At 36.6% G+C, this 21,550-nt stretch overlaps 1 protein-coding gene across 2 annotated transcripts in view; it reads left to right on the top strand.

Annotated features, from left to right (window-relative positions):
* Positions 1-7,972: 7,972 nt before the first annotated feature.
* The window catches only part of fsip1 (fibrous sheath interacting protein 1), a 29,949-nt gene continuing 16,371 nt past the window's right edge, over positions 7,973-21,550 (top strand). The window contains exons 1-12 of one of the 2 annotated variants that reach the window (XM_027000197.2): positions 7,973-8,286; positions 8,397-8,445; positions 8,921-9,075; positions 9,176-9,257; positions 9,609-9,704; positions 10,667-10,803; positions 11,161-11,277; positions 11,529-11,610; positions 12,010-12,105; positions 13,096-13,226; positions 13,574-13,678; positions 17,569-17,703. In XM_027000197.2, the coding sequence (XP_026855998.2) occupies positions 8,149-8,286; positions 8,397-8,445; positions 8,921-9,075; positions 9,176-9,257; positions 9,609-9,704; positions 10,667-10,803; positions 11,161-11,277; positions 11,529-11,610; positions 12,010-12,105; positions 13,096-13,226; positions 13,574-13,678; positions 17,569-17,703 (1,323 nt within the window). In that variant the 5' untranslated portion in view covers positions 7,973-8,148. Of the gene's footprint in view, positions 8,317-8,396; positions 8,446-8,920; positions 9,076-9,175; positions 9,258-9,608; positions 9,705-10,666; positions 10,804-11,160; positions 11,278-11,528; positions 11,611-12,009; positions 12,106-13,095; positions 13,227-13,573; positions 13,679-17,568; positions 17,704-21,550 lie in introns of both variants that reach the window. The other variant, XM_027000195.2, reaches the window with a different exon arrangement.

Genomic DNA, 21,550 nt, shown 5'->3' with positions numbered 1-21,550 from the left:
TATTTTGATTTATTATTTTTATATTTAGGATCTGAGGTCTTCCATAATCTTTCTGAAATTCAAAAGTACTTTTGTTTTTTTTAAATAAAAAAAGCAAATAATTTATCAAGTGACAGCCTGGACGTTCTAACTCTAATGAAATGTCAATATGATGAAACTGTTAATTGTTGGAACCAGATCTATAACAATGTTGGATTTATGCCTACTAATGACAAAATCTATATTGCATCCAATTTCCTTCCTGTAACTATTGATCACAGAGGAAGTTGTAAATAGAATTTACCTGTGCATCCTGTTGAGTTATAACTGGAGTTTTCATTGCAGTGCTCCTCAAGTGTAACATTTGTAATTTTCAGACAACCTTAAATGAACACAACAAAATATTGTACATTAAATATTCAGCTGTTTGCGTCTACAAATCATACCGGGGCTTAAGCCTAGAACTGGTTTGGTGTGGACCATTTTGTGAATTCTAGATTCTCTTGACTCTCCAGACTCAAAACTTCTGGCAGACCTGCCCAAATAAGATTAGTTAAAAGAACAGTTAAAGTACAGCTATCAGATATCTCGATTGTTAACAGATTAATATTGTTCCAAGAACAAGGGGGGTGTTTATCTAGGAAAATATCCTAGGCCTACCTGAAGAAATCAAAATGTATGGGATTTATGCCAACTAATGGCACCATTTAAGTTGCATTCAATTTCCTTGACACCATTTTCAGCACTGCAGTAGTAAAATTCATCTGTGCAACTTGTTGATTAAAAAGCAATTTTCACTGTAGTAATCCTCACATGATGCATTTGTTAAGAGTGGAAAACAACAAGAATATAAAGACATATTGCATACTAAGTATGAAAACTAGCTACAGCTTTAAGCTGCAATTAGTGACAAAAGCCCCATAATATAAAAGACTCTAAGAATTGTCTGCATTCCCAAAACTAGTATCTGAACCATCTCAGAAGAGAACAGTTGAAGAAGAGTATGACCAAGCACAACTAAATAACAATGAGTGAATGCTAGTAGCCACCACTTAGCAAAGTGCAATATGCATAATGCTAACTTCATCACTGCTAGTAACATACAGACATGTAAGGTATCAAAACTCATATTGTCAGGCCAAATACTTCATGCAGACACTGAAGCTTGCTACATAGGAGCATGCTTACTTAGATATTTTCTTTCCATTTGTTAAAATGCTACATTTCTTTCTCTGTTTGAACAGACCATTTTGTAAAATGTTGCATTCAACATATTGCATAGTAAACATATTTAAACATATGATGTCTGTTTAAATAGTTGTTTTTATATAAAATAAGAACAGAAATTAAATAAATAAATAAATAAATAAATAAATGGGTACACAGGGCCTATTTTTATTTTGATTATTTTTTATTTTGATTTATTATTTTTATATTTAGGATCTGAGGTCTTCCATAATCTTTCTGAAATTCAAAAGTACTTTTGTTTTTTTTAAATAAAAAAAGCAAATAATTTATCAAGTGACAGCCTGGACGTTCTAACTCTAATGAAATGTCAATATGATGAAACTGTTAATTGTTGGAACCAGATCTATAACAATGTTGGATTTATGCCTACTAATGACAAAATCTATATTGCATCCAATTTCCTTCCTGTAACTATTGATCACAGAGGAAGTTGTAAATAGAATTTACCTGTGCATCCTGTTGAGTTATAACTGGAGTTTTCATTGCAGTGCTCCTCAAGTGTAACATTTGTAATTTTCAGACAACCTTAAATGAACACAACAAAATATTGTACATTAAATATTCAGCTGTTTGCGTCTACAAATCATACCGGGGCTTAAGCCTAGAACTGGTTTGGTGTGGACCATTTTGTGAATTCTAGATTCTCTTGACTCTCCAGACTCAAAACTTCTGGCAGACCTGCCCAAATAAGATTAGTTAAAAGAACAGTTAAAGTACAGCTATCAGATATCTCGATTGTTAACAGATTAATATTGTTCCAAGAACAAGGGGGGTGTTTATCTAGGAAAATATCCTAGGCCTACCTGAAGAAATCAAAATGTATGGGATTTATGCCAACTAATGGCACCATTTAAGTTGCATTCAATTTCCTTGACACCATTTTCAGCACTGCAGTAGTAAAATTCATCTGTGCAACTTGTTGATTAAAAAGCAATTTTCACTGTAGTAATCCTCACATGATGCATTTGTTAAGAGTGGAAAACAACAAGAATATAAAGACATATTGCATACTAAGTATGAAAACTAGCTACAGCTTTAAGCTGCAATTAGTGACAAAAGCCCCATAATATAAAAGACTCTAAGAATTGTCTGCATTCCCAAAACTAGTATCTGAACCATCTCAGAAGAGAACAGTTGAAGAGGAGTATGACCAAGCACAACTAAATAACAATGAGTGAATGCTAGTAGCCACCACTTAGCAAAGTGCAATATGCATAATGCTAACTTCATCACTGCTAGTAACATACAGACATGTAAGGTATCAAAACTCATATTGTCAGGCCAAATACTTCATGCAGACACTGAAGCTTGCTACATAGGAGCATGCTTACTTAGATATTTTCTTTCCATTTGTTAAAATGCTACATTTCTTTCTCTGTTTGAACAGACCATTTTGTAAAATGTTGCATTCAACATATTGCATAGTAAACATATTTAAACATATGATGTCTGTTTAAATAGTTGTTTTTATATAAAATAAGAACAGAAATTAAATAAATAAATAAATAAATAAATAAATGGGTACACAGGGCCTATTTTTATTTTGATTATTTTTTATTTTGATTTATTATTTTTATATTTAGGATCTGAGGTCTTCCATAATCTTTCTGAAATTCAAAAGTACTTTTGTTTTTTTTAAATAAAAAAAGCAAATAATTTATCAAGTGACAGCCTGGACGTTCTAACTCTAATGAAATGTCAATATGATGAAACTGTTAATTGTTGGAACCAGATCTATAACAATGTTGGATTTATGCCTACTAATGACAAAAATCTATATTGCATCCAATTTCCTTCCTGTAACTATTGATCACAGAGGAAGTTGTAAATAGAATTTACCTGTGCATCCTGTTGAGTTATAACTGGAGTTTTCATTGCAGTGCTCCTCAAGTGTAACATTTGTAATTTTCAGACAACCTTAAATGAACACAACAAAATATTGTACATTAAATATTCAGCTGTTTGCGTCTACAAATCATACCGGGGCTTAAGCCTAGAACTGGTTTGGTGTGGACCATTTTGTGAATTCTAGATTCTCTTGACTCTCCAGACTCAAAACTTCTGGCAGACCTGCCCAAATAAGATTAGTTAAAAGAACAGTTAAAGTACAGCTATCAGATATCTCGATTGTTAACAGATTAATATTGTTCCAAGAACAAGGGGGGTGTTTATCTAGGAAAATATCCTAGGCCTACCTGAAGAAATCAAAATGTATGGGATTTATGCCAACTAATGGCACCATTTAAGTTGCATTCAATTTCCTTGACACCATTTTCAGCACTGCAGTAGTAAAATTCATCTGTGCAACTTGTTGAGTTAAAAAGCAATTTTCACTGTAGTAATCCTCACATGATGCATTTGTTAAGAGTGGAAAACAACAAGAATATAAAGACATATTGCATACTAAGTATGAAAACTAGCTACAGCTTTAAGCTGCAATTAGTGACAAAAGCCCCATAATATAAAAGACTCTAAGAATTGTCTGCATTCCCAAAACTAGTATCTGAACCATCTCAGAAGAGAACAGTTGAAGAGGAGTATGACCAAGCACAACTAAATAACAATGAGTGAATGCTAGTAGCCACCACTTAGCAAAGTGCAATATGCATAATGTTAACTTCATCACTGCTAGTAACATACAGACATGTAAGGTATCAAAACTCATATTGTCAGGCCAAATACTTCATGCAGACACTGAAGCTTGCTACATAGGAGCATGCTTACTTAGATATTTTCTTTCCATTTGTTAAAATGCTACATTTCTTTCTCTGTTTGAACAGACCATTTTGTAAAATGTTGCATTCAACATATTGCATAGTAAACATATTTAAACATATGATGTCTGTTTAAATAGTTGTATTTATATAAAATAAGAACATAAATTAAATAAATAAATAAATAAATGGGTACACAGGGCCTATTTTTATTTTGATTATTGATTATTTTTTATTTTGATTTATTATTTTTATATTTAGGATCTGAGGTCTTTCATAGTCTTTCTGAAATTCAAAAGTAGTTTTTTTTTTTAAATAAAAAAAAGCAAATTTTTTATCAAGTGACAGCCTGGACATTCTAACTCTAATGAAATCTGAATCTTAATTGTTGGAACCAGATCTAACTCATAGTACCTGACTTGTACTTTTCTTGCAAGACAGATATTAAACAAAGATTTCCTCTAAATGTGTCAACCACTGGCTGACATTGTGTGGACAAGCCTAAACAAATTACAACAACAAAACAAAACTGCTGAGTTTCTACTGTTTGTGATATTTAAATACAATGTGTACTCAACCTTACTATGACACATTCTTAACTTGCACATACAATTGTATCTTTCTGGAGTGCTCATATCAGAAGAGTTTAGGTCAGCTATGATCTTATTTTTATAGCCTAAAGAAACAAAGAGAACATTTAATGAATATTCCAGAGACACTTAGACTTTTACATTTTGATGTATTTAATCTGGCTTCTAAGAAGTACTAGCAAAAAACAAAAACAAAAAACAACTGTTTCCTTTATCACATATTGACCAAAATGAAATCTACCAATAAATCAAATAATTTGAGTGTATAACTACCTGTGTGACTACTTTAACTATATAACCTATAACTATCTATTACTTTTAAACTATTTAAACTTTTTATTAGGTTTTAACTGTTAAAAGTATATAAGTACCTAATAGCACAATATGTACGAACCCATCAATGAGTTCTCTAATTTTAATCATTTGTTAACTTCAAATGTAACATACTTACAGGAGGAGGAGACAGTGTGACAGAATATCAGTGCTATCAGCCAGAAGAACTTCCACATGATGAAAGACATTATTCCCACTTTCTGGGACCTGCTGGAGATAGAATTACCTGTACCTTTAATAAATTTGTGTTTTATTTAATAATTTTATTAAACTGAATCATGTACCAACTGTATATCAGAAGAGGTCTTATCTGGAGAGAGATGCAACTTCACAACTACTGCTCTGAACAGTCATCTATCAATTTCACTTGCAAATCATATTTGTGCTGTGACGAAAGCATATTTAGTGTTAGTTATCTATAAAACAAATCTGCTTTTATTAGCTATTCTTGTAGTGCAGCTTTTCTTGTGCACAGTAGTGCAAGGATCTCTGTTGTACATGCAAACTTTCAAAGAAAATATGCATGAATTTAAAATGTAATAATAATATCCTACATCCCATATATGATGTCTCTCAGACCTCTTTGATTAGTCATAAAATTACTGCAAACTCCTTGCTATACTTCAGAGCTTGATAAAGTAATGCTACATTCATAATATCTGAAAATCTGGTTCAGCATCATACTTATTAATGTTTTATGAATGTATTATAGCCATTCCTCTTACTAGTTTTCTCTTACAAGTCACTGTTTCTCTTACTAGTGTGATTTACATTAAAACGTCTTTGAAAGGCAAAAAAATAAAATCAGAATTGGGAATCATCTCATTTTGACATGCAGTATAAAAAAATCAGCAATGTTAATTTAAAAAACTTCAAACTACCATGGCAACTTGACTTTTATAAGTGCAAATATATAGATATAGATATACCACCGGTCAGCTGTAAATGTGCATGACTTTACATGGTAATGCAAATTAATTTCCCAAAAAACTACTGTGACCATGCAAATCTGTCTCTGCTTCATAGTGTGTTGCATGTGTTGTCAATGTGTTAACCAGGCCTCCAGTCATACTAACAGAAATGTGATGAAGTTCTTACTGCACTTCATGACACTCAAAGTAGGATAAATTATTGGACTTCACAAAGAAGAGAAGACTAACTGAGTTGGGTAAACTATAGATTTCATAGAGTATACAGAAGAAGAGACCAAGGCTATTGAGCAGAAGGGAATGATGAACATGTGAAAACGGACATGACTTGATTAGTAAGAGGGTGTCTCTATGGATTGGGGAGATATATAGACCACTCCCTGAAGAAACATGACCATATAAGGACTCACAGGTGGCAGGACATACAGGTGAATGGAAAACAATGAACCATCAATTTACTTTGAATCGTTGACATCAGAACATGTCTTAATGCATGACTTTATGAAAGATTAAACTTTAAAAAGTCTTGGTAATGGGCATTAAATTGCAAATTGCATTACTAGTGACCTTTTGATTATTTTTAGTAAAACCAGTATGCATGGTCAAGATATAATTCTATCACATGTAAAATATTTTTGCCTAAGCTGAAGTATTTATGGCCAGAAGCAGACAATGCTGCATAGTCTACCCACAGTACATACAGAAATTTTCAAGTTTCCCACATTTTGGTATATTTCAAGCTAATCTAAATTAGATTCAACTATTTTCTCATCAATCTACATACAAGACTTGCAAGATAAGAAGAAACATTTTCTGAGAATGTTTTGCAAATGTATTAACTAAACTGAAATACTCCATACTTCACTAAGTACTATAACAGCTTCAGATTTTCTTGGGAATGATCCTACAGACTTTTTTGTTGGACAAATCTTCCTAGCCACGGCACCTTTCGTGTTGCAGGTGTTCATGAATGAGGTCTTTCAAGTGTACCTAGGTAAATCCGTCATTTACCTTGATGACAATGTGGCCTATTCTGACTCCTTGGACCATCACTTCCGCAACATGCACCACATCTGCATTACATCTATTTAGGCTATTAATACAACCGAAATATAAGTGCAGACATCTAAGGTGGAAGCTACAGGAAGCCAGAGCTAATATTTGATAGTGGTTTTGAAAGGAAATGCTTACTGCAGAACTATGTCATGGACTAAACAAGTGACAAGAGAAGCAATAACCATTTTATAAGACATGTTCTAATTCAGAAAATGTTCCCTGCAATTACTGTGAAATGGTCAGCTGGGAAAAAAAGGACTAGTGTTCTATATAAAGCCTCCCCTATAAGTATATAGCTACTCTATAATGAGATCAGCTGTTGTATGAAATACTACAGAGATGCTAGCTTGTTAAGATATGAGTGTTACCTGTGTATTTTGTAACAGAACTACTAAAACTGCTGATAATTTTTTCATGGTGTATTTACATATTCCTTTTGTATTGATAGGCTACATAGATAAAGATAAATAAAGACAGTTCACTCAAAAGTTAATACATTAGACTGCTAACAATACATTTAATTATAATAATTGTGAAAGTTAATATACACAAATCAGAATTTGCAGGAACCTACCCTCATATCCTTATTCCCATATAAATAGAAACACTGCAAAACTGCAACAGTTTAAGATCCTATAAAAGTATTTACAATTCAGTTTATATAACAGTCATGAGAGATAGTTCTATGGGGGGATGGGGAAGAAGAGGACATGGGATGTTTAACTGATTTGTTAGCAAGCTAACACAAGCTAAAGCTAACATGGGTCAGTTAGTTGATAATTAGCTGATAACTGCAAGCTAGCTATCTTTAGTTGTTGGTATCAGCTTTATGTGCCAGTGTAGCAGTAACAGTTAATATATCATTATTGTTAGGTAGCTGATTAAATATGTACAAAGGATAGTATATGAGGGTATATCAATTAAACAAAATTGATTGGTGTATACTAAGTGTATAGCTAGGTTAAGATGCTACGATCAATTTAAGACTAAACTGGCATTTCCGATTTTGTTTCCACATGTGTGAAACTTGCTACGCGTGTCACTGACATGTTTGCCAGAGGGAGGGGGGAACTCAGCTCCCCGTTTATACAGACCGGAACATGCTCCATGTTTCTAGCCAAGTTTGTCGCCATTGGATACCATGTCTTGGATTGTAAACAAGAACAAACCTAGCTAAGATAGTTAGCTAGGTTAAATAATTTAGATTAGAAACATTCCATATAACGATAGCTATGTACTAGCCTAAGGTTGTTTTTCTTTGCGATTCATGTTTATCCTTAATGTTTGTGCATAAATTGGATGGATATTACAAAGGGCAGTTTTGATTACATCTCTCGTCCAGTCTCCAAAGAGCGTTCTCGAGCTGGGAGTCGCGAGTCTACCGTGTCCCTCGCTGAGGTGGGGAGGGTAAACCAGCATAGAATTGGGTCCCTAGAGGTACTCAGCTCCTATGTCACTGAAACACAGGTAGATCTGTCCTTCTTCTGAAACCAATTTAAGCCCTCTTTCTGAAAACTCTGATAAGTTTTTATTTATCTCTATACTAGGCTCATCTGGGACAGGGCGGCCAAACAGAAAATATGCTCCTTGACCAAGGTAGGTGAATGCTGGTCACAACGGGGATTTTACTGCAGTTGTTTATTTGCAGTTTGGTTCAAACTTGCACAAGTGAGCAATGGTGTACAGCTGGAGCATGCAGGTTTCTTGGAAATACACAGGATCAAAAAGGATCCTTAATATTTTTTTTGAAGCTCTAACTCAGTAATCGGCTTTAACCTTGTAGTAATTATTTCTTTTGAGTTGTAACATGGTGGCATACATAGCCAAAATGACAAAAAAACGTCATGCTTCACACTCTCATTTGCATACTTAGCAATGTAAATGATTGTGTGAAGCCTCACACGATGATTTACAAATCCTCTCCAAAGCTCATTTTTAGTAATTTACTAGATGATTTTAGCTTCCTTTGGACTATATTTGCAGTTCATGAAGTGGATATTGTTTGAAAATCAGAAGACAGCCTTTAAATGCTAATTTCCATATAAGAAATGTGGAGGGTTTTGTTTTGCAGATTCATCTGATGAAGAGAATGAAGATCTGGACTTGCAAAAAGCCATCGAGGAAATGAAAAGACTTGACACAATCCTTGCTGTCAGAATCTCCCAGGAAAAAGAGATGACGAAGCAAAGGAGGGAACTTCATCAAAAGCTCTGGCAGGAACTGAAGGTGCAATGACATGTGCATCCGCATATGTGCAGAGTCCTGTGTGCATTCAGCTTACTGGTCAGTGGCATCTGTGATGTGTTAGTCCTGATCTACTTTGCAGAATCTCGAACCCAGAAGCTCCAAAGAGTGCAGCGATGAGGCAAAAAATACCCAGATGTTCTTGGAGCTAACCGCCAGCACCTGTAAGTCATGCTTGGTCATACAATGCATTTGGTCAGGTGTGCTTTATGAATTCAAAATTATGTTTTCATCTTTCAGTTCATATGTGCCAGTATCTGGTATTTCCATGATAAGCGTTAATATTAATAGACAGTTTTAAACATAATATTAATGGACAGTCTGTGAGTATAATCAGGTTTAGTGGATTTTGCCTTTCATATTGATGGTAGCCATAACAGCAGTATATTTAGAATTTCAGTATTAAACAGCCATAATTAACATTCTAGTTTGCTTCCTTTGCTCTGTTTTTCTATGAAAAATTATATCAGAAGGAACATTTATTAATGTGTTAAAAATAACTTCATTAACTCTAGCCGAGGGTAGCAGTGACGACGATGACTTTCTTCCTGTATTTGGCACCCAAATTTCAAATGAAAACAGTGCCCTGGACTTCAGAGTTGGGAATAAAGGCAAGGATTGTTTGGACTCTACTTTTCAACAATGTTGCTCTTACAGGAAGTATTGCTCAGTGCATGCTTTGGTGACGTGATTCAGTTTTTCTATTTGTGCACTAGAGGGCATCTTAGCCTCACAACTAATCATTTCAAAAGGTGAGATGGATATTTGTAGTTTTATTTTGTGACTGGGTTATTAGTAAACTACAATAACATGAACCACCCTAAGAAAAAAAGCAAAAAAAAAAATGTTAAAAGTAATCAAATATTAAAAGTAATCAAAATTTTTTTTTTAAAAGTAATCAAATAATAAAAGGTGATTTAAAAAAATGTATCTTGTATGTTACTGTAACGATGGGAGGCGGGGCAGGATGCAGAGACGAGCCGTTGATAAATCGATACAGATGTTTATTAACACGAAAAAGATAATGAAACTAAAACACACTACACTAGCAGATGAAACACAATAAACATTAAAGCACAATCATGTAGCACAAGCATAGTCAACAACAGTGAAGTGTATGATACACAGGGTCAAACACTGACAATGAACAACAACCCAATGGCTTTAAATACACACTAACAGGTACGATAACAATGGACAGGCGTGACACATGAACAATTAACAAGGTAGGGGCGTAGTGATGGAGACACATACACACACATCACTCGAGCACAGGGAGGGGTCTTGGAGGAAAGAGTTACTTGACAGTGACAGTTAGTTGCTTCCAGCCCTTTTTGGGTGAAAGCTAAATTTAGTACTCTCAGAACCCACTTATTGTATGTCTTTCCACAGTTTTTTGTGGTTATACCATATATCTGAAGCCAATCCTATAATAATAATAATAATAATAATAATAATAATAATAAAACTACCTGAACTTTGTACCACCAAGTCTTAAAAAATGTTATGCCTCAGTGTCAAGGCTCACTGCTCTGCATTTCCAACTGTCTGTGTACTTTGTGACCATGCATAGAGGTCAGAGAGCACACTGAGTCCTCAGACTTTCTTGAAGAGGCTCAGGAGATGAGGCGAGGCAAGCAGACAGACAGTAGCCAGACCATGATGCAAAATACCAAATACAGACAGGATTTTGTCAAGAAAAACATTGAGGTATGTCATTATCATGCCTTTTTGAGGGCCCCATGGTTGACTAATCAAATTCGGCTCTTTTTCCACTTTTAACAGGATTCAAAATCATTCTGAAATCATAATGTAATTATGAAAGCTGAACTGTATCCAAACCCAAATGTGCTTACACTGTACTCTGGTGCATTAATTCATCTGCTAATGAGTTTGTGCTTTGATGGCGTCAAAAATCAGACTACTGCGAAGGCTATGAGAACAATTTTTGGCTTCTGATTCCGAGTCATATATCAAGCACTTGAGAGCAGAGCTGAGGCATTGGTGTTTGCCATAGTTCCTCAGTCTGTCCACATTGAAGGTGATATTTGTGTGTAAATGAGGCAGCTTGTTGGCAGAGCAGGGGGCCTGATGATGATGATACATGAGGAAAAAGAGCGCTTGGAGGAGCTTATCAAAGACCTGGAAAACGAGTCTTATGATGATCCATCAGCCAAACCTAAGGTATACACACACACACACACACACACACACACACACACACACACACACACAAAAACACAATGTAAACATTATTGGAAATATTGTAACTATGTAATGTAAATATTAGGCATAATATTATAATATTTTTTTCCACTGTATATCAGACACTGTCAAATCATAATTGGTAGGTGAATGACATGAAATGTTCAGTCATGTGGAAGTACCATACTTTTCACTGTACAGCAGAGTCTGTGTGTGCTCATACTTTGTAGAATCTCAGACCCAGAAGCTCTTCAGAGTGCAGCAGTGATGCAGAAAACAACTGGCTGTATTTGGAGCTAACCACCAGAACCTGTAAGTCACACGAGAGGAAAGAGGGATCACATACATTTGCTTTACTTAGTAATGCATAATATTTGATCATGTTCACTCAATGAATTCAAAAGTAATATTTCGTCTTTCAGTTCATATGTGATGGCACCTGCTTTTTGTATGAATGTTGTTTAAGCATAATATTAATGGGCAGTCTGTGAGGACAATCACGTTTTTGGATATGTCTATCATATTGATGGTCGCCATAACAGCAGTAGATGTAGAATTTCAGTATTAGGCACCCATAATTAACACTCCAGTTTGCTCCATTTGCTTTGTTTTTTCTATGAAAACTGTTTTTTAATGAAAAAATTCTATCAGAAGGAATATTTATTAACTTGTTAAAAATAAAACTGTTAAAATTAACTTCATTAACTGTAGCCAAGAGTAGCAGTGAAGAAGAGGGCTTTGTTCCTGTATTTGGCACCCAAGTTCCAGATGAAAGCAGTGGCCTGAACTTCAGAGTTTGGAATGAAGGCAAGGATTGTTTGTACTCTACTTTTCAACAATGTTGCTCCTACAGGAAGCATTGTTCATTGCATGCTTTGGTGACCTGATTCAGTTTTTCTCTTTGTGCGCTAGAGGGCATCCTGGACTCACAAATAATAATTTCCAAGGACTGTTATGGGTGACATGGATATTTGTAGGTTTATTTTGTGAGTGGATTGTTAGTAAACTACAATAACATGAACCACCCCACACCTGAAAAAAATAATAAACAAAATTAAAAAGTAAATAAAAAATCCATTACACAAACTGAAACAGTATACAGTGATGAAATTTAGTTTTTTATTTTTCTGTACTGAATAGATATGTGCTTTTCAATACTGGTATATTTTTTAGAAGAATGGAAAAGCACTGGCAGGCCTGCTTAAGAAATCTGATAGATGATGTATCCTGTCTTGCTTCCAGTCTCAGTTCACTACTCTGATTACTAACTAAAATATATAAAAGTAAAATTTAAAAGTTCCAAAAGTCCTCCTGAAATGAATTATTATAAATAGATGATTATAAATAGATGATAAATAAAAATAACATTTTAAATTAATTGATAATGTAATCTAAAAATAAAAACATAAAATTAAAATCGTGGTACTTGGTGGCAATTTTTGTGTCCACGTATAAGTTTAAAGGTCAATGGACAAACAGGGTTTGTTCACCTTTCGGTGGAAGGCTAAAGTTAATACTCAGAACCGGCTTGTATTCCCACTTGTATGTCTTTTCACGGGTTTCCATTTTTTGTGTTATGCCCTATAAATGAATCCAGTCTTGTAATAAAGACAACAACAACAACAACAACAACAACAACAACAACAACAAGAGAAAAAAGAAGAAGGATGAAACCACCCAAAGCTTAGACCACCAAGTCTTAAAAATTCATTCATCAATGTCAAGGCTCACTGCTCTGCATTTCTAACTGTCTGCACTGTTTACTAGTTGAGTCTGTTTGCTTGTGACCCTGTGCAGGGGTCAGAGAGCACACTGAGTCCTCAGGCTTTCTTGAAGAGGATCAGGAGATGAGGCGAGGCAAGCAGACAGACAGCAGACAGGTGCAAAAGACCAAACACAGACAGGATTTTGTCAAGAAAAACATTGAGGTATGTCATTATCATGCCTTTTTGAGGGCTCCATGGTTGACTAATCAAGTTTCCACTTTTAACAGAATTCAAAATAATTCTGAAATCATAATGTAATTATGAAAGCTGGGCTGTATCCAAACCAAGCTGTGCCAACACTGTACTCTTTGGTACATTAATTCACCTGCTAATGAGTTTGTGCTGTGAAGGTGTCAAATGTCAGACTACTGCGAAGACAGAGGACAAATTTTGGCTTCGCATTTGGAGTCATGTATCAAGCACTTGAGAGCAGAGTTGAGGCGTTGATGTGTGCCACAGTCCCTTAGCCTGTCCATATTGAAGTTGATGTTTGTGTGTAAATGAGGCAGCTTGCTGGTGGAGCAGGAGGCCTGATGATGACACATAAGGAGAAAGAGCGCCTTGAGGAGATCCTCAATGATGAGTCTTATGATGATCCATCAGCCAAACCTAAGGTACACACACACACACACACACGTTGTGAACATATTTATAGTGTTGGGCAGGATAATTCTCCATTGTTTCTCAGGCACTGTCACAGTATTGACTGGGAGGTGAACTGCAAGTAACATTCTATCAGTCATGTAAAGTCCCGTTGCCCTGCTTGATCATTTATCATAAAGTAAAGATGAATAAGAGAAAGTAGTCATAATTTTTTTATGATATCAAGCCCTATAGCAAAGTTCATGGATGCAAAGTATCCTAGAGTGTTTACACAGTATATTGGTTTGGTTGGTTTGGTTGGTTAGGCTTCACATTCTAAATAACCAAAGCAATATAAAAAGAAAAAAAAGATTATGTAAATGCTTATTTATGACACAAGTCAGTTGTCCATGTACTTTGAGTTTATAGTAAACAAACTGAGTTTGGTTCAAACTGAATTCACTGAATTTTACATTTTTATATAATTATTTTGAGACAGTATATATATTGTAAGGACAACCAGTGAACCATTGATGTGGTCATGGCTGCATAAGGCTCACTGATGTGTTCGAAGCAAAGGCTAGCCCATCTGTTCCAATCCAACCTTTATATTGCTGATAAAGGTAATTCTTGGCTACAACAGAAAGGTGTCACAACACACAGTGCGTACGCAGCAACTTGCTACGTATTGTCGCATAATCGCAGACCAGTGTTGGCCCCACCCACTGCTGGAAGTGCCTACAATGGGCACATGAGCATCAGAACTGGAGCATGGAATAATGGAAGTAGGTGCCTGGTCTGATGAATCATGGTTTGTTTTACATCATGTCGACGGCATGTATGTCACTTACTTGGGGAATAGATGGGAATGTACTATGGGAAGAATGCAAGCTGGCCAGAACCAGTGTAATGGCAAAGCAAGGCAAGCCGGCAGAGCCAGTGTGATTCTCTGGGCAGTGTAATGCAGGGAAAACTTGGGTCCTGGCATTCACGTGGAACTTGCTTTGTGATATACCACCTATTTAAACATTGTTACAAACCAAGTACACCCCTTCATGAAAACAGTATTCTCTAATGGCAGTGGCCTCTTTCACCAGGATAATGCACACTGCCACACTGAAAAAATTGTTCATGAATGGTTTGAGGAATATGAAAAAGAATTCAAGCTGTTTACTTGGCGTCCAGATTCCCCAGATCTTACGTGGATTGATGTGCTATAAAAACAAGTTCGATCCATGGAGGCCCTACCTTGCAATTTACAGGACTTAAAAGATCTACTGCTATTTTTTTGCTACCAGATACCTGTTTTGGCAGCAGTACGAAGGAGACATACACAGTATTAGACAGTTGGTTTTAATGTTATGGGCAAGCAGACTGTGTTTGTGTATATATACTAGTGAAAGTTTGGCCACCATTCTGATACATGCTAAGTAGCACCGTATTTGGTTTTGCTTTGCTATCCAACTTCTCTCCATCCTCAAGCTGCTGCCAAATGATCTGGCTACAGAGAAAGGATGTGTGCACGGTATACTTCTTCCCATCCTTTCTTCCCATTACATTCCACTCGTCTACAATTACACTTGGCGAGCAAACAGAGGTATGTAGATGCTTGTCGGCTTCCCGAAGGGCGACACTGAAAAACTTCCTGTTATAGCAAGCCCCTGTTGTGATACCCACTGTGGATATTATTTTGGCTCATTGTGGTGACATGACGTGTGGGCAACGTGATGCAGAAGGGCCTTGGCAAACTCTGATATGACCTCATAATCAAATGCATATGCCTGCTGTTTTTGTCTTCTGCATTTTATTACTCTTAGGCTCAGAACTGTTCCCTGGAGCTGTTAAAGTGTGCCTTTTACCTGGGCTACACTATCCTCTTACTCTTCTGAGACTGCAGACTGAAGTTGTGGGAGGGTTTTTGGTAGTTTTAGATTAAAGATCTTTTGTATGCTTTTTTTGTATGAGTTTTGCATCAGTACTTTATTGAATTGCAGTTTTTCGTATGCTAACACATATTTGTGAGTGATAGCTAAACATAACTTGTCCTTCTCATAAGAAGGTAATATTTGCTGTTTGTGGATTGCCAGGAAAAAAAGCAATCTTATTCGTCTGTTATATCTTCTACAATAGCCATTAACCCCTCTATGTTCCAAGGAACTTGAATTTGGCACACATCTTAGCCCTGGGACCTGGCTAGAGTTAAAGCAGCAGAAGGTAACCTGTATAAAATAATTTTCACTAATAACTTTCACAATAACTTTCACTAAAAAACTGTCACTATCCTGACAGGAGTACAAGAGAGAGATAATCTGTGAAAAAAATCAGGTTCTTCTGACTCCTAATGGCATTTGCAAGAATCCACTGTGCCTGAATCAGAGCACCCGATCAGAGTCAGGAGGAATGTCTGGCGGAGTGGCAATCATGCGCATGTTGTGCACGCGCATGTTGTTACGTGGTCAAGAGCAATAAACGAGTGGCTTCAAGAACTTTGCAAAAGCAATGGCAGATCAACAACCACTATAAATGAGAAAATTGCCTATCCTTTGCCAACACCTTACATGACAAAGACAAATAAACAGAATATGACAAATGAAGAAAAGCATTTTTCAAAAAAAGAATTAGCCTGAGTCTGAGATAAAACAAGGACGATCGGGATGGCATATCGGAGGTAGAAAGAGCTGGAGCACGAGGGAGGGGGATGAGAGGAAACTAACCTTAGTCCCTGTGTCACCATGGAAAACAGGCAAACAGGAACAAACAGTCCCCAAAGATGATTAGAGTGATATTCCAATGAAGAGTATAATTTAATCTCAATGGAATGTCACATTTGTTATAAATATAAAGATAAATCAACATTTTATGTATTTTTGTAACCCACTTTCAGTAGCTCTGAACGCCGTTAATTCTTGTGTTTACAGATAAAGGGAACGGATTTGAATCACTATTGACTAATAAGACTAATCAGAATGCTAAGGCTGTGCTGCATTTTCTTGGCTTCACTTTACTTCCTTGTCTCCTTATGTTGTGATTTTTTAATCAGATTACAACAGTTGTCAACACTGATCAGTTTAATCCTTGAAGTGCTTTGCTTCATTTCAGATAAGTTCTATTATCCTTTCCAGAACTATCACAGTAGCTGCAATAACTACTGAGAATCTCAATCTTGAAGATTTCCGATATTTTTGATATGGCCACTCACTGAGAGCAGAGTAAGAAACCAACAGTGACTCTCCAGCCTACTATGTGCAATATTACAGCCATTACATCAGCTTCACAGTGCCACTGACCTTACCATGCACTGTACTGCCCCATGGACTAATGGTCTGGTGGGAGATGTGCTCATTTGGAAACTGACAAGGGAAGGTTTGTAGTGAGAAATATGCTTTTAACTCAGAACCTTTTGGACCGACGAGTGAAGTAGAGAAATAAGGATCTTGTTTGCATGCCCGATGCAAATGCCAGGTGCAAATAAACCGTTGTGCCTTTGTTTAAGCAGTAGGGATATATATCCAGGTAAGCAGATGCTCATTTTGACCATATTATCCAGTTACTGTTTCATTTTAGGTACTCATCAAAATGTTGGTTCCATACTGTATTCTCATTTTTAGTAATAATTTGCTCTGGTGACAGCACTTTAATGGTGGCACTGATCAGCATTGTTTTCCCATAGTCAAAATGTCAGCTAAATTATCTAAATGAATATGCCAATCCTGTCCAGATATTTACACCTGATAATCAGATATAAGATTATGGGTTTATTAAATTCCGGCAAGGTGAACGGAGTCTGGAATTACTTTTGGAATCTACAAATAATAAGTTCATTATGAGTTCTTTTTGTTATATGCTTCAATAGTCCTTTAGAACTGTCCTTTAGGCAGCAGTCCTTGTGACCCTTGACTCTGTTCTCCTCTCTTCCTTGCAGCCTGGCGAAGGCTATCAGCCGGACGAGGCCCAGCTCAACCAGTTGTTTCAGATCGATGCCAGGCTGCAGCTCCTGCTTCCTGTTGAGGACTTTCTGTTTGTGCAAAGCCCCTATGCTGCCCACAGCTCCTCTCAGGTGGGTGTCATGCTCCTACATGCAGTTGCCTGTGGCTTTCAGGGGCTTCAGCCTCTCTGAGACCCCATCAAACATGCACAAAATGGTGTCGACCTCAGCTGCACTAAAGTGCACTGGGAACCATCATAGATCTTAGCCCTGGGCCCTTAGCCCTGAGTTCATGGCTCCCAAAATCTCAGAAGGGAGCTTGGCATCTGTTTGCCTTGTACTGTAAACCCTTTATCTGGTTTTGGTCCCACCCTAAGGAGAACAGAGATGTATCACTCACTTCCTCCAAAGTGTGTTGCTGGGTTACAGCCACACACAGTGGCTCTTTGTGTAACGATACTGGGTGCTCCTCTGACATCATGGCTACAAATGTATGAGCAGCACACTAAGTGGGTGGTGCTGTACATGTGTTTAAGTATTGCTTTGCATTTCATTTTTTTTCACTTGTCATTTTTTTCACTTGGTCAGCACAGAAACACTACAAGGGGTTGTTACTGATACTGATACTGAAATGTTTTCCTTTTGAAAGTAAGTGTAGTGCAATATTGTCTTCAGTACAAATCGGGCACTTTTTTGCTTTTATGCGTAAATGTGTTCCTTTTGAGTCACATAAGACAGAGCTGCAGCACAGTGGATGAATCTGAAATAAGTGAATACATATTTAGCAGTGCATTGTGTCAAGCATGAGCTAATGACTTCTACACCCTGTGACACTATGAAGTGTCAGGATCCAAAATCAGATCCACATGGTGGGCTTTGGATTCGGCCAAACATGCTTCAAGAAGCATAGCAGATGATTGAAAGTTCATCTTCCTGAGAAAGCATGGCGCCGGCAACAGTGGAAAGCACATCTGCACTATGATTTTAGGTGTAAATAAAATCCATTGTGTTTACATAATAGAGCCTAATCCTTGAAAAATATTGTGAAGATATTAGCTGGATTTACACGGGACCTAATGTGGCAATTATAATTGGCTTCAAAGCCCAAGTCAAAGAAAAATGCTCCATATAAATGCCTCAATCGATTTTCAATCGATTACAGAGGGGTACTTTAAAATGTTCATAAACCAGTCAAAATAAAAATGGAACCCATGTAAATGACTTGCTCCAATTACCTCCCATCTGCCTGTCCTTCTGTCTTGATATACGGTGATATATGGTTCTCAAATTGGCTTTCAGGCTCAACTGGACCTCAGTGAAGGGCTTGTTTTTAACTCAAATCCTTAAATAACTCAACCTTATTATTAATATTAGAGCCTGTGTTGACAAGTTTGCATCCTCCTATCTTCTTCTTTGGGTTTTATGGCAGATTAGGCATCATTTGGTGCACTACCTACACTTACAGTATATATCATCATTCAGTTCTGTCTAGCTCTGTGTGCGCATATTACATGGATGTTCTGATTAAATGCATTGTTGCATGCAAGCACCAGACCATATTGGGTCACATTCCATGTAAGCAGTTAACCCAAAATTTTCAATCAGACTCATTTCATTGACATTTCATGTCAACCCAGCTATTGTGGAATTTGCCTTTTGTGAACCCTCGTTCTCGACATCCCCTGGTCTATATAAAGGCCTAAAGTTTGAAAAAAAGTGGTCATGATTGAAGGTGTACTTGAGATTTTTCTCCCAAAAACATGCTATATGATCACTACAATCATATAAAATATAATATCTCTATCATGTAGTTGTCATGTAGTTGTAGACACAGGTATCTCTCTGATTACTGCACCATCATATTCTGAGCCCTAATCATAACCGCATGTGGTAGCTGAAAGTTGGGGTGAGCCAAATGACTCATTCCTGGCTTTGACTCTTTGTTGGGATGAAATTTTGAGATCTGTCTTGGGGACTGATTCAGTCTTTCTCTTGCTGATTTCCCATTTTGGAGTGAGGTAAGGCCTGTGACCTCAGCCTCTGGGACTGTAGCATTCAGTAATTTGCTGCATAATTAGAGGGGAGGAATCATAAGTGAATGTGAATGTGTGTTTTGTCCCTGAGGCTCTCATCAGTGGCCTTTCTCTGCAGCAGGTTAAGCACACAATGTTGAGTGGTTATGGTCAGTGATGTCAATGTGCTGTAGAACCATTTGTATGTTGCTTTGTCAGAAACAGGTGTGGAGAGGGAGTCAGGGCTTTAAGACAAGCCCTACTTCCATACTGTCTGCACAGTTAGTGCTTCCTATATCTGCCCAGCAAACACCATTTCCCTGTATCTGCAGAAGATATGTTCCCATATGTCTAAAAATCAATGGAAGAAAAGCACATTCTTTTGTTTGCACAAGGGCTTAGTCAAAGTTATAACAGCAAGACACATATTTTTCTCTCCCAATAATTTTGGCAAAAAGGTTGCCCAGTGCCATGTACTGATTTCTCACCTGACTTGCCATTATTCATTCAGACTGACAATTTACACTTTTTATAATTTTGAGATAGTATATATTTCCACATTTTAAAAGTGCAATTGAAAAGTATGACTATAATACAAAAATGTGCAAAGTAATGATGAGTTCAAGAAATGCTCAGACTCCTTCATAATGTGTTCAGACACCTTTATAATGTGCTTTTTTGATTGTTATGCCTCAGACTGTTATGCCTCAGCATAGATGTTTGATTAAAACCACTGGGATAATGCAGCTCCTACACTCATCTGTGGGATCGCTCACCTCCACATTGCTATGCCCACTGCATACTGGCCTTGTGCCCCACAGAACCCTGAGTTCCACATTTCACCATTTTACCAACTGGCAGATAAGAGCTGTCTCTTTCACCAGCCAGAAGAGCCTTGCTGGGCTATTCTGTCATTTTAGAGCACTTCCAGAGGCTGTCACAGAACTGCTTTTGGAAGGGCTAGCTAGATTAATTTCAGGCCCGTCAGCAATGGAACATTTGAAACACTTGCTAATCTTCTTGGGTTTTCTGTCAGAACCTAACCCTTCCATATGTTGTTAGGCACACGTGGAAGGCCTGAGCCATGTTTCCATTCCTCTGGAAAGGAGCTCAGCTATGGTTTCTCGGACTTCAGACAAAACAGTTTAACTGGGCTGAAAGTCAATTTTCCAAAGTTCATGTTCAGTGGAATAGAATACTTTGTGGAGAGAATGCTGATTTTAATTTATAGGCTCACTTTGTAAAAAAAAAAAAAAAAAAAGTATCTGTGTTTTAATGTTATATGTGCTGCAAATCTGAATGGTGTTATGATCAAAGGTGTAGTAAAATTCAAAAGCAAACACACAGTAAATTCAACATAAGATTCAGTGGCTGTTCAAGTGCAGGATTTACCCTTTTCACCCTTAGCTATGATATATATGAAATTATGTTACAAAAATAGTGTTCAATTTTCTGCTGATGCTGCTGTGTTGTGTCTTATGTAGTTAGACCTTATATAAACTTTGTTGAACTGAATAAAAATTAAGATATGTAACAAGTTCCATTTTACCTGTATAGTTTTGCTTACAACATCTAGAGAGCTTGATTGATTCACTTTCATCAAGGCACTCTCCATATCTGGCAGCTTGCTATTAGTTACATTTCATGATGACCTGTTGCAGTCATTCAAAAATAATTAAACTGGGCTAGTTTCTCCAGTTGTAGATTTCAGTGTAAAAATCTGTACTTTTTCCCTCCATAAAATTTCAATTTTTTTAGGTGACTTTTCTTATCTATTTTGTGGTATAAAAAGATTTAAAGGCTTTGTTGGTTGTGACAAGACACTGCACTTTGTCTTTGAGTGTGTTTTTTCTTTTTCATTTTTGTTTTTGTGTCTGATTGTTGTTGTTGTTGTTGTTGTCATTAATTACACAAGGGGGAAAGAATATAGATGGCCTACATCTTTAGCTCCTAATGTTGACATAGGA

The sequence above is a fragment of the Electrophorus electricus genome, chromosome 13, assembly GCF_013358815.1.
Source record: "Electrophorus electricus isolate fEleEle1 chromosome 13, fEleEle1.pri, whole genome shotgun sequence".
NCBI classification, from domain to species: Eukaryota; Metazoa; Chordata; class Actinopteri; order Gymnotiformes; family Gymnotidae; genus Electrophorus; species Electrophorus electricus.
Note: the sequence above shows the minus strand (reverse complement) of the source record. Positions and strands in the feature narration are given on the sequence as shown.